This window comes from Macaca mulatta, chromosome 3, assembly GCF_049350105.2.
Source record: "Macaca mulatta isolate MMU2019108-1 chromosome 3, T2T-MMU8v2.0, whole genome shotgun sequence".
Classification (NCBI taxonomy): Eukaryota; Metazoa; Chordata; class Mammalia; order Primates; family Cercopithecidae; genus Macaca; species Macaca mulatta.
This window is the reverse complement of record NC_133408.1, coordinates 20,544,111-20,558,690: the sequence shown is the minus strand read 5'-3', so window position 1 is coordinate 20,558,690 and position 14,580 is coordinate 20,544,111. Positions and strand designations below refer to the sequence as shown.

Here is a 14,580-nt window from a genome sequence, read left to right as displayed (position 1 = left end):
AACTGTATTTTGCTGTTTGAAATAATTAGTCAAAGCTAAGGTGTAAATTGTGTTAGATGATGTTGACCTATTCTTAATAGATGTTAAATCACGTCTTAAACACAACAGACAACAGTCATGCTGAGTGTCTGTCAGCAAGTAACACCAGAAAGGAGTTTATTTGAATTAATCTAAGAAAATAAATATAACGATAAATTATGTCAGAATAAAGTCTATAGGGCTGAGAGTTTGAGTTACGTTGTTAGCTCAGATATAGCAAACAAATTGCCACCTGATAACTTTCCTGGTATGAAAATCCTTTTTTCTAATTGGCAAAGGGGTAACATTTTGTAAAATAAATGTCATCTTTGATATTCCCAATACAGATTTAAAGGACACCTTGCTTTCTTGAATTCACAAGGGAATCTGGTATTAGAAAATCTGTGATAATGTGTAGCCAGATGAAGACACATCATTTTAAAGGAAACTGTTGGTTCAGCTTCTTATTCAACCCAGGTATTACTGTACAACTAGAGCTGACTTAGAACATTAACCTCAGGAAGGAAATTGTTTGTTTTTCTAAACTTTGGTCTGCAAATTAAACAGAATTTCAAGCTCTTGTCTCCTGATCCCAAACTGACCAATGGTCAAGGGGACACAGTACCACATCCTGAAAAAATGTCACAAGAAGCTCTGTAATGTGTTTATTTGGGAAAGCACTGCTCAGATGAAGCATCTGTTTCTTAATGAGGTCATGTTTTTACTTTACCTAATTTTCCAGCTGGGATTATGGAGGTGCAAGGTCTTGCCAGGGGTTGAAAAGTGAGTCAACTGCTCACATGGGATCAGAAGCTAGAATTCTTGAAGAAGGGAACCATGAGCTCCAATCATTGGATCATGCATGCTTATTCAAACACGAATCTTTACATAGATGTGATAAAACTCTTTGACTCCCATTTCAAAACATTAAACATGAACGGTAAATGTGGTATCAATTATGTAATTTGGAAGGAAGAAACTCTAACTTTTTCACCTTATAACTAGCTGTGACAATATCCTTTTGAATCCATTTCAGAATTATAACCTTTAAAGTAAAAACTGTCTAAAAAAACATTCTAGAAGGGTATAAACATCTTGAGCTCTGAAGCCAGATGGATTGGGTTTGAATCTCACTTTATCAGTATATTAGTTGTTGACCTTAGATGGGTTTCGAAATACCCTGTGTGTTAACTTCATTCTCTCTCTTGGGTGACCCACTAATGGTACTTATCTCATGGCATTTTGTAAGAATTAAATGATATAAAACATGCAAAGTGATTAGAATACGTGCTTGACATATATCAAAGGACCAGTGGTTGTCAGCTAACCTTATTGTCCTCATTGATATTCTGGGATTGTTATATACTTTTACTTATGAGTATTCTAGTAATCAGTGGTGTGTGTGTATGTGTGTATATATATATACACACATACACACACACATACAGAGAGAGAGAGAGAGAGAGAGAGAGAGAGAGAGAGAGTCATACTCTATTACCCAAGCTGGAGTGCAGTGGTGCTATCAAAGCCCCCTGCAGCCTCCATCTCCTGGGTTCAAATGATCCTTATACCTTCTGACTAGCTAGGACTACAGGTGCATGCCACCACCCTTGGCTATTGATTGATTGATTGATTGATTGATTGATTTTATTTTACTTTTTGTAGACACAGGGTCTCACTATGATGCCAGGGCTTGTCTCAAACTGTTGGCATTATAAGCATGAGCCACCACACCAGCCAAAAAGCTTTGATATTACTAGACACTCTTTATGTGGGAGGCAAAAGGAAATTTCCTAAACATTAAGAAAAAAAAATCACTCAGCAAGTGTGTGATAGATTTACTTTTTATGCCAACTTCAATTTGCTGGTTTCCACACATGTGGCAGATAATCTATAGGTTTCTCCCTAGAGAAACATGAATTGGGATTAAGTTTTTAAAAAACTGACAATAGACACAAAATATCTCAATATTGTTCAACATATAGCAAAAACTTATTCCCACATTTTATTTGGGGGCCAAGAAAGACATAGTGTGGCTTTGCTCCAAACTGCTTGTTGATTAAAGCAATGGGTTTGTGGGCAAATATCAAGTTTAATCCTAGTTTCCTTCTCACTTCACATCTTACAGCCAGCCTGGACATCTGAGTCTGTATTTGGATTTGGTCTGTGGTGTTTCAAGAACCTCTGCAGCTTTTCAAAATATGGCCGTGTTTAATCTCATCATCTACAGAAGCAGAGTCACACACAGATCAGCACAACCAGGGAACACCTTGGAACCACACCAAAACACAGGCGGCTTTGCTGTTGCGTCTCAACCACTTCCTAAGTCACAGCTGAATATTTGGTCTTAACTTTTTAAGTTGCCTGAGTTTAGCTTAGGAAGCACACTGGAGTCTTTCACAGTGGAGAGATTCACTCAGTGCATTTTATAATTAACTACCATAAAGCAAAGCTTCGGCATGTTTGCAAATTATGGATTTCATTAGTCTAAATAAAATCAGATTATTCCTCCTAGCATATTAGAAGTTGGCCCAACATCAATAAAATTATTGTTTTTAAGAACCATGTGTGCAGCAGGTGAAATCTTTATTATTACAAGTCAATAATAAAAGTTTGACAAGTTAAAATATAAACTCCAAATGTAAACTTACATTAACTTGAAAACTTTCTGCAGTTCACATTTGGACTGTAAAGTGGCTGCAAGCACATTCCTGCCTCCACTCAAGGAACATGGATGGAGACTGTGTTTTTGATAGTTTGCAATTTAGCCAACATTTACATGCATATAACACAAGAAGGAAAGCACTTTATGACTGTCTATCCAGAGTCAATGTCAATCAATATCCATGTTCCAGAAGTCTGTATTGGCATCAGTTGATTAGTTACCTTCAAAATCTAGCAGCTTTTCTGAAAGAATTAGCAGAAAAAAAGAAGTGTTCTAGTTATCAAATGGTATATGAAAAGAGTAACTTTTCATAATTGTTCATTTTTAACCTGTGTCATTTTGACTTCAAGTAATCTAATGCCTTGGATAGAAATGGTGTCAGATAGAAACTTCAGCTCCGCCTCTACTTACCTTATGTGTTAATTATCAAGATAAGTTTTTTTTTAGGTGGGGGGCTCACTCTGTCACCCAGGCTGGAGTGCAGTGGTGTAATCATAGCTCATTTTATCTTCTATCTCCTGGGCTCAAGCAATCCTCCCACCTTAGCCTTCCGAGTAGCTGGGACTACAGGCATGCACCACCATGCCCAGGTTTTTTTTTTTGGTTTTTTTTTTTTTTTTTTTTTTTTTTTTTAAATAGAGACAGGGTCTCCCTATGTTGCCCAGGCTGTTCATAAACTAAAAAGAAAATTTTGATTCAGTTTATTCATGCACAAAATAGAAATGACTTTCTATTTTAAACCACTATGAAGAGAAAGAGGAAACAGTTGTGCACTTCCATGAAAACCTGTATATAGATTAATGAAAGTGTAATTCTTGCTCAAATATATCCTTTTACTGCTTATAGAAGAAATGAAGTAGAAAAATTATGGGAACTGCCTGGGAATCTTCTCCTTGCTTGTGTTTTGAGCACAGTAACACATTCACACTGTTTGCATAAAGGAAATTACACATTTTGGAATGAGGCTAGAGCAAATTTAAAACACTGGAAAACTGAGCATTCAAAATTTCATTTTCATCACCATACTTTAACCATATACACAACTTCCGAATCTAGAAAGGCACAAATGTCTAGTAAAAAGGAAGAGGGATGGTGAAACCACATCTCTACTAAAAATACAAAAATTAGCCAGGTGCAGTGGCGGGTGCCTGTAATCCCAGCTGCTTGGGAGGCTGATGCAGGAGAATCTCTTGAACCTGGAAGGTGGAGATTGCAGTGAGCTGAGACTGCGCTGTTGCACTCCAGCCCGGGCAACAAGAGTGACACTCCATCTCATAAACAAAAACAAACAAATAGGAAGAGGGAAGACTGCAGGAATTGAGGGGAATTAAAATTGAGAGCATGGTTAGCTCAGACTGAGAGCTTCACACAGCAATCCAAAAAATACAGCAATGGGAAACAAAGCAGCAAGCTGCATTATCCAAGATCACACTGGCTGGAGGGGCAAGACTCTGTAATAATACACAGATGATCAGGAAATCTTTTGTCAGGCTATGTTTCCTAAATGTTGAAGGCTTATTTTTTATAACACATGTTCATAATATTTAGGCAAAAAGTGAAATTAAAGAATAATAAGGAGATTAGAAAATAAACTGAATGAAAGCCAGATTCTTTTATGAAAGCAGAATTGAATCCATATTCCCCCACTTCCAGACCTTAAATAGCTCAGATTAGCCCATATGTAATACAAAAGGGAAGTTAAGTAGAGAGTGTTTGATTGGACAATGAATTACAGGGACTTCCAAAGAAATAAACAAAGATGATCCAACCAAAAATTTTAGTGGATGCAACGGCACAATCATATATCAAAGATTTAGGTTTGAGTTTTCATATAGAAGTCCACCTTTTTCTACATTGTTTCCTTGTATAACTATGTCTAATATTCTTGTACTATTGAGAAAAATTCTTACTGTGTGTGTACACACACATGTATATATTTAGTTTTAATATAACGTTTGTTCTTATCAGCATCTGGCTTCCTGCCTCTCAGACTGCTGCATCAGCCCTGTAACACAAGATTGGCTTAGGAATTCAGGCGAGCTGGGAAAGGTGACCCTGCACGGCTCTTCCTTCCACCCTAGTTAACTTGAGGTCAAAGCAGCTCTGAAGAAGCTGCATTTATTGCCACAGTGTTTGTCTTACAGGGAAATCTCCCAGATGCAGTCAATGTGTGAAAACCAATCACTAGAAAGGAAAGAAACTGCCCTTCCTTTAAAGAATGTGGAATCTTTCCTTTTGAAGATCAGGATTTGGAGCCCATAATCCTGTGGATGGATGATGCCAACATTCAACTCTGCTGCTTATTCCCCATAATTTCGCCACTTGACCTGTGACGAATCAGCTTCTGCCTTTCCAGGGATTTAGAACCTTTCTTATGGGACTCCTCTCACTCTGAATGATGGTGATTAATTACTAGTGTACTTTAAAAGTCTCCTCTATTTAATTACATCCTCCTGAGTATTTGGACTAATTCCTCTTAGTTTCCGCTGCAGATCTGAATGTTGCCTTGAGCAAGTTTCGTGTTTCTTTCTCCCGCTTACTCACTCAAGCACATACATAGATATGTAATAAATATTGATTAAGGTTCCGTATTAGGCTCTGTTTTTATCAGTAAGGATTAATAGGTATAAATGAGAGACGTAATCTCTGCCCTGGAGCCTAAATGGGATGTGTTATAAGGACGCTTTCAGGCTGACCAGTTCTTCTAGTACAGCTGAGAAGAGAGCCATGCCTCCTCATTAGCCCACCTTATAGGGAAGAAATGGAGACTCAAAGTATCTAAATCACTTGTCTGAGATAAAACAGAGAACCCATAGACAGAGCTGGGACTCCACTCAGATCTTTGACTACTGAAGCCAAAGACACTTAATCAATAAAACACGGAATTATTCTCAGTGATGCTATTGGATAGTTATTTACGTTTAGGTTTTATGTTTGTGTTTTTCTGCTTAGGAGGTAAGAAATGTGTCAGGAACATTAACGCCATACTTAAGAATTGACATTTAACTACTGAATTCTGTTTTACTGGGGCAATATTGTGAATCATGCAATTACAAAGTACCTTGGATTAGAAGTTATTTAACTCCCCAAAGAAAACATAGCACTTAGAAATGGATGCTTTGTGAAAATACTCTCTGCCTATTAGGAATGTAAGAAAGTAGTTTTAATTCCCATTTAAAAGTTATAATTTTAACCTTAAAAATCAAAATCTGTTTAAATCAAAATCTTTTTTGCTATAGATGGCAAAAGGCACAATAATGATCAAACCATGCTTTGCTCCCAAAAAGGTGATGCTGAGTTGATACACACATTTACAAAGCAAATGAACTATTTAGCTAAAAAGCAAAACATAAGTATATGTGAATATAAACAACATTTACTATCTAAACTCTACCCAATTTACTCTCCAAAACAACTCCTTGAAATAGGCACTATCATCCCTATGTTTCAGATATGAAAACTGGAGTTCAGAGAGCTTAAGTAATTAGACCAGTGTGACATAGGTAGAAAGTAATTTAGCACAAATTGAGCTCATTTAGGACTAGATGTTGGAATTAGACAGAAAAAAAATAAATTAGACACAAAAAATTGTGTCTGATTCCAACATCTAGTCCTAAATGTACTAAGCCAATTTCTCATACACTTAGTAACCTAGGTCAATAATTAGGAAGCACATATTCTTTATTTTGGGAATATTTTTTAGCAATCAACTCAGTCCTGTATTTATAGATGTAGGATTTAGATGTGTTTCTTATAGCAAACAAATTAGGTAAGTGACATTTTAAAGCAAACCCTGTTGAGTGTCATGCTTGGTTTCCTTTCCTTGCTATTAAGAACCAGACAGAAATATTTACCATAAGCCATTGATGAACTTTGACAGGAGCCTGCAATTACTACTGACAATGAAATAAAACACATGAAATTTCTGTGGAAACTGATTAGCCCTGGATGAATCAATACTGTCTCCAGTAACTTCTAAGAAGGACATCTCTGCATACCAAAGTTGCCTGTGACAAATTTCATCCAGGGGTCATTTAGGGATGCTTAAAAAGATAGTAAGAAGGCAGTAGCAGTAGTAAATTTCTCTTGAACTTTTAAATGACACTGTCAGAAGAAAACATCCACTGTGTTGCTGACTTTGCCTTCTCTCTTGCTCATATTAGCTAACCTTAAAAGTGCAAATATAAACAAATTTAATCCCCAATGGTACATCTGAACCAGGAGAAATCTGGAATTAATTGCCAAGTATTTTGGTTCCTGTTGCAGCTGTTGCAAGTGTTTGATTTGGTGAGGGAAAAGAAAAGGCGCTGCATACCGATTTCGTGAGCCACAGTGAAAGCTGCGTGGAGGCCATCGTCTTCAATCACAGCACAGCTGCGCTCTGGAGAACATATGGTCCCAACGTCTGCCATTCCCAGGGTGTCACATGAATGATGTCCACATAAATCCTGCCCAGGAGAAAGAAAGAAATCATTAAAATCAATTTACATCCAGAAGGAGCCACCACATAGAGCCACTTGCTTACCCCAAATGGCAACAGGGATATGTTTATGGTATCACCTGTTCCTCTCTGGAAAGGTTCCAAAGACAAACTCAAGGCAGAGACTCTTCTAAACTGCTCTGGGACCCAGAAACACAGAAGGATAATGGAATTTAATTACATTTAAAAAGATGTCTTAGGATTGTATCTTGTCTGTTACAATAGCGCCCGTAGCCTTAACAAAGCTGTAATGCATATACGTCTCTGATCACTTTCCCATATGGTCATGCTTAGGAAGGTCCTAAAATTCTGATGGAAATTCATGCTAAATTTATCAAAATCTGGCCTCATAATTCATTTTCTATTACAGGGGCAAACTGCAGCCAGATGTCTGCAACAGAGTACAAATTTATCAGAAATTTGGATAGAAAACTAAATTTTAATTCATAATTTGATGAAAGGTCATCTTTTACTCCCAAAATGAGCTGTAATTTCATAGGTTGTGTCTTCTGAAATCTGTGCATTCTTACTCATAACATTTAATGTAGCATTTCTCAAGCTGACCAACCTGCAGAAAATATATGTCATATATAAATTTTGTGTACATGAGTATATGCATTTTTCTGGTAAAAAGTCACAGCTTTTCATAGATGTCATATAATCTTTTAAGAGATTCTCAAATAGGAACATGATTCCACCCCACTAATGGTGAAAAATGATCAATTTACATGAAAAGGACATCAACAAGCCTCTTGAGATATGAAACATAAAGAGAAAATATAAGCCGCAACTTTTTGACATGACAGATTCATAATGATAAACTTTCCCTTTAAATGCTATTTGAGTATTAATGGACATTAGCATTTCTTGTGCTTGACCACAATTTTCTATGAAAATTTACTAACAATGTGCCCATTTATATTCCCAAAGAGCAAGATCGTGTTTCTAGTAAGCCGTAAGTTAGTAACACCAAAAGGAAAAGGTTTTAAAATATATTAATTATTTTAAAAGGCAACTGTTTATTAGTTAAAATAATAAATGTTTCTGTTATACAGCAATCATCTTTGTATGCCCAACTTCCATACTCTCCAGCTTATATAGTAGGAACTCAGCAAACATTTGCTTCATCGAGTTGAATTGTCATCTACAGTCAGATACCTTAGAGGGCTCCCACATCTTTAATATGGTATGCTAGCAGGACCTCAGCAGGCTCCAGACAGCCAGTACAAGGCAGTGCGACTACATAACCAATGCTGCATACTCAATGGAAACATATTCTTCTAACCCTTTCCTATCTTGCTGCATAAAAATCCAACCAAGCTGTATTCTCTTCTCTTACTACGTTCTCAGGTCCTTATTGTGTTCTGTTTAGTATGAGTTCCCAGCTAAGATAAGTTACAGTGTGGCCACCATGTTACTGTAGCTTTAGACAGTGGAAATCTCAGCCAAGTAGCCTTGGTTAATCATGTCACAAAACCAACAGCCTTCCAAAGTTTCCTATGTATCCCCACATGTCATCCCATGGGATGCCAAATTACAGTGGTTGAGAACAAATTAGTAGTTTTTCAAATTGAAATTGGAACACACTTTTGCATAATAATCAGTCTTTGAGATAATAATATAGCACAATACATTTTTAAGCCCCTCCCCCACAATCATTTCAGTATCTCTAGACCAAAAACCTAGGTCATGCCTTAAGGGAGTTGCTAGACACTGTAGGTTATATCTGCACACATTTTTTAAAAACAAGATTTATGTTTCTATCACAATTTGGGGTCATTATCTTTAAGTAATAAAATCCAAGAATTACATTTTCCCTTCTTACTCTTTATAAATAAGCCAGGATGAAGAGCCACAGCAAAGGGAAATGACCCTCCTGTTCTAGAGAGAGATTAAACTAGATTCTTAGTATCTCTGTATTTACTGCTAATCAATTGCTCATTAGAGGCCATCAACCCTCCTTGTCATCCTTGAATTGGATTAAATGCATTTGGCCTTTTGCCACGGAAATGTGGCAAAATTATGAACAGAAGCACTTGTTATTTCTTTAACCACACTGATTAAACTCCTTGACTACTCAGCCACACTATATATTTCTGTAGCTATAATTATGTAAACTGGCAACCTTTCATTTTCACTCACACAATTTCAAATCTTGGCAAACAGTTACAGTTTCAGCCTCAAGGCTTATAATGAACATCTGAATTTCTTTGTGAACGATGTTCGTTTCAATGAATTAAAACGAATGTGCATCGAATTGTTAAGAATACAGCATATCACATTCATGTCTACTTTCTGGTGATGATGTAAACCTTATTTGAAGTTTATAGAATACTTCCTTAAATTCTTAAATTCTGAGCAGGAGTAAAGATATTATTGGGGCAATAGCATATATATATATATATATATATGGCAGAGACTCTTCTAAACTGCTCTGGCACCCAGAAACACAGAAGGATAATGGAATTTAAATACATTTTAAAAAGATGTCTTAGGATTGTAACTTGTCTATTACAATAGCACCCGCAGCCTTAACATACATATGCTATTATATATGTGTATGTATACATATATATGTGTGTGTAGATAGATAGACGATTGATAGATAGATAGATAGATAGATAGATAGATAGATAGATAGATAGATAGAATCTAGACCTGGAAGCAGGAGATACTGGAGAGATGTGAATCACATACATACCATGTAAGAGGTAAATGAATTAAAAGTGCTGACAAAAGCTTATCTGCTTGTTCAGTGTAGATCTGAAGATAAATGATATCTTTGTCATATCAAATAAGGCTTGTTTTATGCAGGGTCAGCATCTTATCACCACTGTGTGGAGAGTAATGCAATGGAAGATTGAGTAAAATATAAAGGCTGCAGAGATTTATCTAGTGGTTTTGTGGTATGGTGTTGGCCAGGATACAAGACTGAGACATGGTATCTAACTCAGAAGTGTATTCATGGTGGTCTGCGTGACCAGCAGAGATTTGATAGGAAGGTCATTGCCACTGTGACCATTCACCAGGTATGATCTTTTAGAAGACTGTAAATATGGCAAAGCTTGTGATTGATCACAGAATTCTGAAGCCGTAATAATACCCAAGACCTACTGGGCACTTCTTGGGGATGGGATGGGGGACAGGGAGCGGGTAAAGCATGCTGCGTTGAGAAGCAGATGCTCAGAAGATAGTGTGAACCTTGAAAATCCCAGTGGGCAGTACTGGGTGGCGAAAATGAACCAGTCAGACACGAATGTCCTAAGGTGGACAAATCACAGGAATCAGGATTTCTTGTCTTGACTGAGAGATTGTTTCTTGCATGCAGTGCAAATATGCTGAGGGAGGGAGCCAGAGGCAACACCAATGCTGATACAGGTAGATACCATCACAGCTGCAGCAACAGCAGCTGAAATTAAGGAAGAATACCTTGTATAGGAGTTAAATAATAGCAACTTTCTTTCTATAGATCTTAACCCTTGGTAAGGGCAATCATGGAGCTCAAGGGAAGAGCATAAAAGAGAGTTTAACTAGGTTTCAGATATCTACCCATCTGTCCACACAATTCTTATTAAAGAGAGACTAGTGATAGAAGAATTAATCTGGTGTGGTACATGTTTTAGTCATAAGTATTATCTACACACACACACACACACACGCACACCCACACACACACATACACACACACACACACATACACACATGCATATTTGTTCTGTGGGTCTGATTCTTGAGGAGTCCTTTGCCTTTCTGGCAACCTATCCAGTAATCCCCAATAATAGGGGTTTTAATTTTAGACTTCAGCAGAGCCTACATTAATTGGAACTGTTAGGCCAACCATTACAATGACCCATTTTATACAATCTCTATCCTTGTCTCTTGATATACTAAGGGATACCAAACACAGAGCCCAAATGGGTTAGGGGCCCAGAGACCCAGATGTGTTTATTCCTAAAACAATTATTGTGTGCCTCCAATCTGCCAGACACTGTGGAAGTGCTGACACTGTGGTAAATAGATGAAATAAGATTTGATCCTGAGCTTTAAGGAACATCACGCTCTAAGGAGCAAAACAGATATGTCAAGAGCAAAGCAAACTGTGACTTCCATTACGAACAGATTGTTGAGGGAGAACAGAAGAAGTATTGATGAACTCTCCTTGAGGGAATCAATAAAGGTGTCTCCACGGAAGTGAGTGGATCTGATAGCCTGGGAGGAAGGATACTCTGGCAAGGAAAGACTAGTGGAAACATAATGGAATGGGAAAAGGCAGAGTCTTTTTGGGAATGACAAGAAGTTTGTTTTGGCTGGAACACAGGATCTGTCGAGCAGAGGGCTAGCAGGGAAGTTGGAAAGAGAATCTGGGCCCAGAGTTCCAAGTCAGGAAGCTTTCTCTGACAACTTTGAGGTCAGAAGGGGAAGAAGAGATGGAACAAGTTGGAGACTGGGGGCAGGGGAGTAGATGCTTGACAGTCATTTTGGTAAACAGAAATGGAAGCCGGTTAGAGATAGTGAATGGAAGGTAGACTGCTTTTTAATTTAACGCTGTTAGTAAGAAGCACTGTGTAAATCATTTACATGCTTTGAGACAAAGTTCCTTCATCATTAACATCAGGAGTTTGGTCCAGGTGATCTCTAGCATTTGTTCCAGCTACACATGTCTTGATATTAACTAAAAGCATTCCAATTTATAAAGAAATTAAAGCTCAGGGACATTAAATGCCTGAAATCTCAAGCTTGTACTGAAGCTGAAATTCAAACCTATGTCTAAACACTTAGAATCCTGAACTTACTTCACCATGGTTTTGTTAAATCATCACATGTTATTCTTGACATAATCTTATCTTTTGTATTCACAATCTGCACTTGGTTAAGCGAATTTCTTTTTTTCAGCAAATAAAGAATATCCTGGTTTTATCTCTATGCTATGTTGGAAAAACTAGATAATTTAGAGTTATATTAATATGTAAAATATACTGTGAAAGATATTCCAGAAAACAAGAAAATGGAAGCACTGGATAAGAAACCTGGTGACATCATTAATTCACCTCCTTCTTTCAGCTGTCACATCTAATTAGCCACTGTAAGTCACTGTAGTTGTCCTCTATTTCTCATTTTTTTCCATTATTACTTCCTGCCTGAATTATCAACTGAGATTTCTAACTGGTCCCTTTTCCTCCTGTAACTTCCCTATCTATATGCTCCAGTCAGTCACCTTCTTAGCACACAGATCTTACTAGATTCCTCCAGTCCTTCACCTCAGTCTTAGCCTGGCATTCAAAACCTTGCACAATACAGCCTCAGTCTTTCTGTCTGCCTCCATTGTACCTTCTTGCTCCATTCTGTCCACTATTTCGTGCATATCTCATGAACATTTTGGCCTCTGAAGCTCAGCCTAAGACATTCCTTCTGCTGCAAAGAATTTTTACCCACATCCACCTCTTCCTAACATTTCTTGACCCAATCTATGCCTCTCAATTCCTAATGCCACTGCTTTAGTTTAGACCACCTTGAGCCTCCTCTTGAAGATTTCTGAAATAGCCTGCTCGCCCAGGATCCAGTCCACTACTTAGACCAGAAGGCTCATTTCAGAACACAAGTCTGATCATTGCTATCTTCCTGCTAATGTTCTTTCCAATGATTGCCATTGCACTTAATTTATAGTTAAAACTTGTCAGCATGGTGGAGTACACTGAATTGTGTCCTCTCAAAACTCCTCTGTTTGGAGATAGGGCCTGTAAGGAGGAAAATGAGGTTAAATGAGGTCATGAGGACAGGACTCTGATCAGATAGGATTAGTGTCCTTAGAAGAAGTGATACCCAAGAGTGTTCACTCTGTTTCTACTTGCAGGCAGTGGAAAGGCTTAGAGAGAGGGTGGCCACTTACAAGGCAGGAAGACAGCCCTCACCAGAAATCGAATTGGCTGGAACCTTGGTGTTGGACTTTCCAGCCTCCAGAACTGTGAGAAGACATACTTCTGTTGTTAAAGCCACCCATTTCACAATATTCTGTTACAGTGGTCTGAACAGACTCATAGACATAGTGTGTAGTTTTTCTTCCCATAGTTGGGCTGTTATTATCTTCTCCAAACTAATCTATTACCATTCCCCATTGAACATGATGGTTTGCTGATGTCTGCAATGCCTATCTCCTCCTTATGTATCTGGCTAACTCTCACTCTTTCTGCAAAATTGAACTCAGATGGAGTGGCAACCTTCTAATGCACTTCCATAATACCTGCCAAATACATCTACTGTAAGAGTCATCATGCTGTACAGCAATGACAATTTCCCTGTCTGTTTCCAGGAATAGATTCTTAAGAAAGGGGTTACTTTTTAATCCCTCTCTGCCTATGAGGAGCGTATTAAAGGTTTGAATGAATTTGTGATAATGCTTTTAGTTTACAGAGTACTAGACAGGACTGTCTTCTCTGTCTGCCATTTGTTAGCTGTTACTCTAAGAAGTTTATCTTTGTTTCTCTTCACATGAATTCTGTCAAGATAATTATACGATGGTTGCAGATTGTTGAAATGATTAATTGTAAAATAGTTTGTGGCCATGGATAGTACGTAAGAAATGCCCAATAACAGCTGGCTGAATCTAAATCCAATCTGTCAATCCTTTGAGGATTAATTCAATTCTACATTTGCAATGAGACCTATATAAAGGTCCATAGGCAGAATTAACTGTTACCTTCCTTTTCCTTTCACAGACTTTGTTTATATTTCAGCATGGGAGTTATCAGAGTTTTGCTAACATCAGAGCGATTTCCACACGTATCTGTTTCCTCTCTGCCAGGGACATGCCTAGTGGGCAGGGAGCAGGTATTTCTATCTCGCTACCTAAAACTGCCTACATGAGTCTCACACGTAGGAGGTGCATATAGGCAGGTACTGCATAGATTTTAGATTTGCATAACATCCCTCACAGTTTATTGCAAAAATGTTAACTAGAGCTGCTTAGTCTGCTACAGTCTCCCCATTTCTGAGTTATTTATCCTTTTATTGATTAGGATTGACCTATAGGCTCTGATACCTTGACAAGGGTTCACTTTTGACTTTAAATGAGATTTCAACTCAAATATGTGACTGAATTAGTCAGTCTAGGCAGCAAGCCAATAAGGAAAAGCACATCCCTCTCCCTCTTCCAAACTTCTGGTCTTCCTCTAGTGCCCCCTGTTGTCAGAATCAAGCCAGGAGCCACGTGGTAAAGGAGAAATGCCCTGTGTGGTGACCCGGCCCCAGCACTGTAAGGCAGAATGTAGAGAGTTTTAGCTGAGACAGTGATCTATCAACTGGCATCTCAATAGTTAAGGAAAAGGAATTAGCTTTTTATATTGCACAATCTCTTAGTTGGTTCGATTTTAATTCAATGTTTCAATCTATGAAAGAGTCAGGGTTTTTGCTGCTTTCATGC

General features: G+C 37.9%; 1 protein-coding gene across 3 annotated transcripts in view; it reads right to left on the bottom strand.

Moving 5' to 3' along the window:
• The window catches only part of ADAMTS5 (ADAM metallopeptidase with thrombospondin type 1 motif 5), a 51,027-nt gene that overhangs the window by 30,632 nt on the left and 5,815 nt on the right, over nt 1-14,580 (bottom strand). For all 3 annotated transcript variants that reach the window (XM_028845389.2, XM_028845390.2, XM_077997925.1), the window contains one exon: nt 6,999-7,131. In XM_028845389.2, the coding sequence (XP_028701222.1) occupies nt 6,999-7,131 (133 nt within the window). The remainder of the gene's footprint in view (nt 1-6,998; nt 7,132-14,580) is intronic.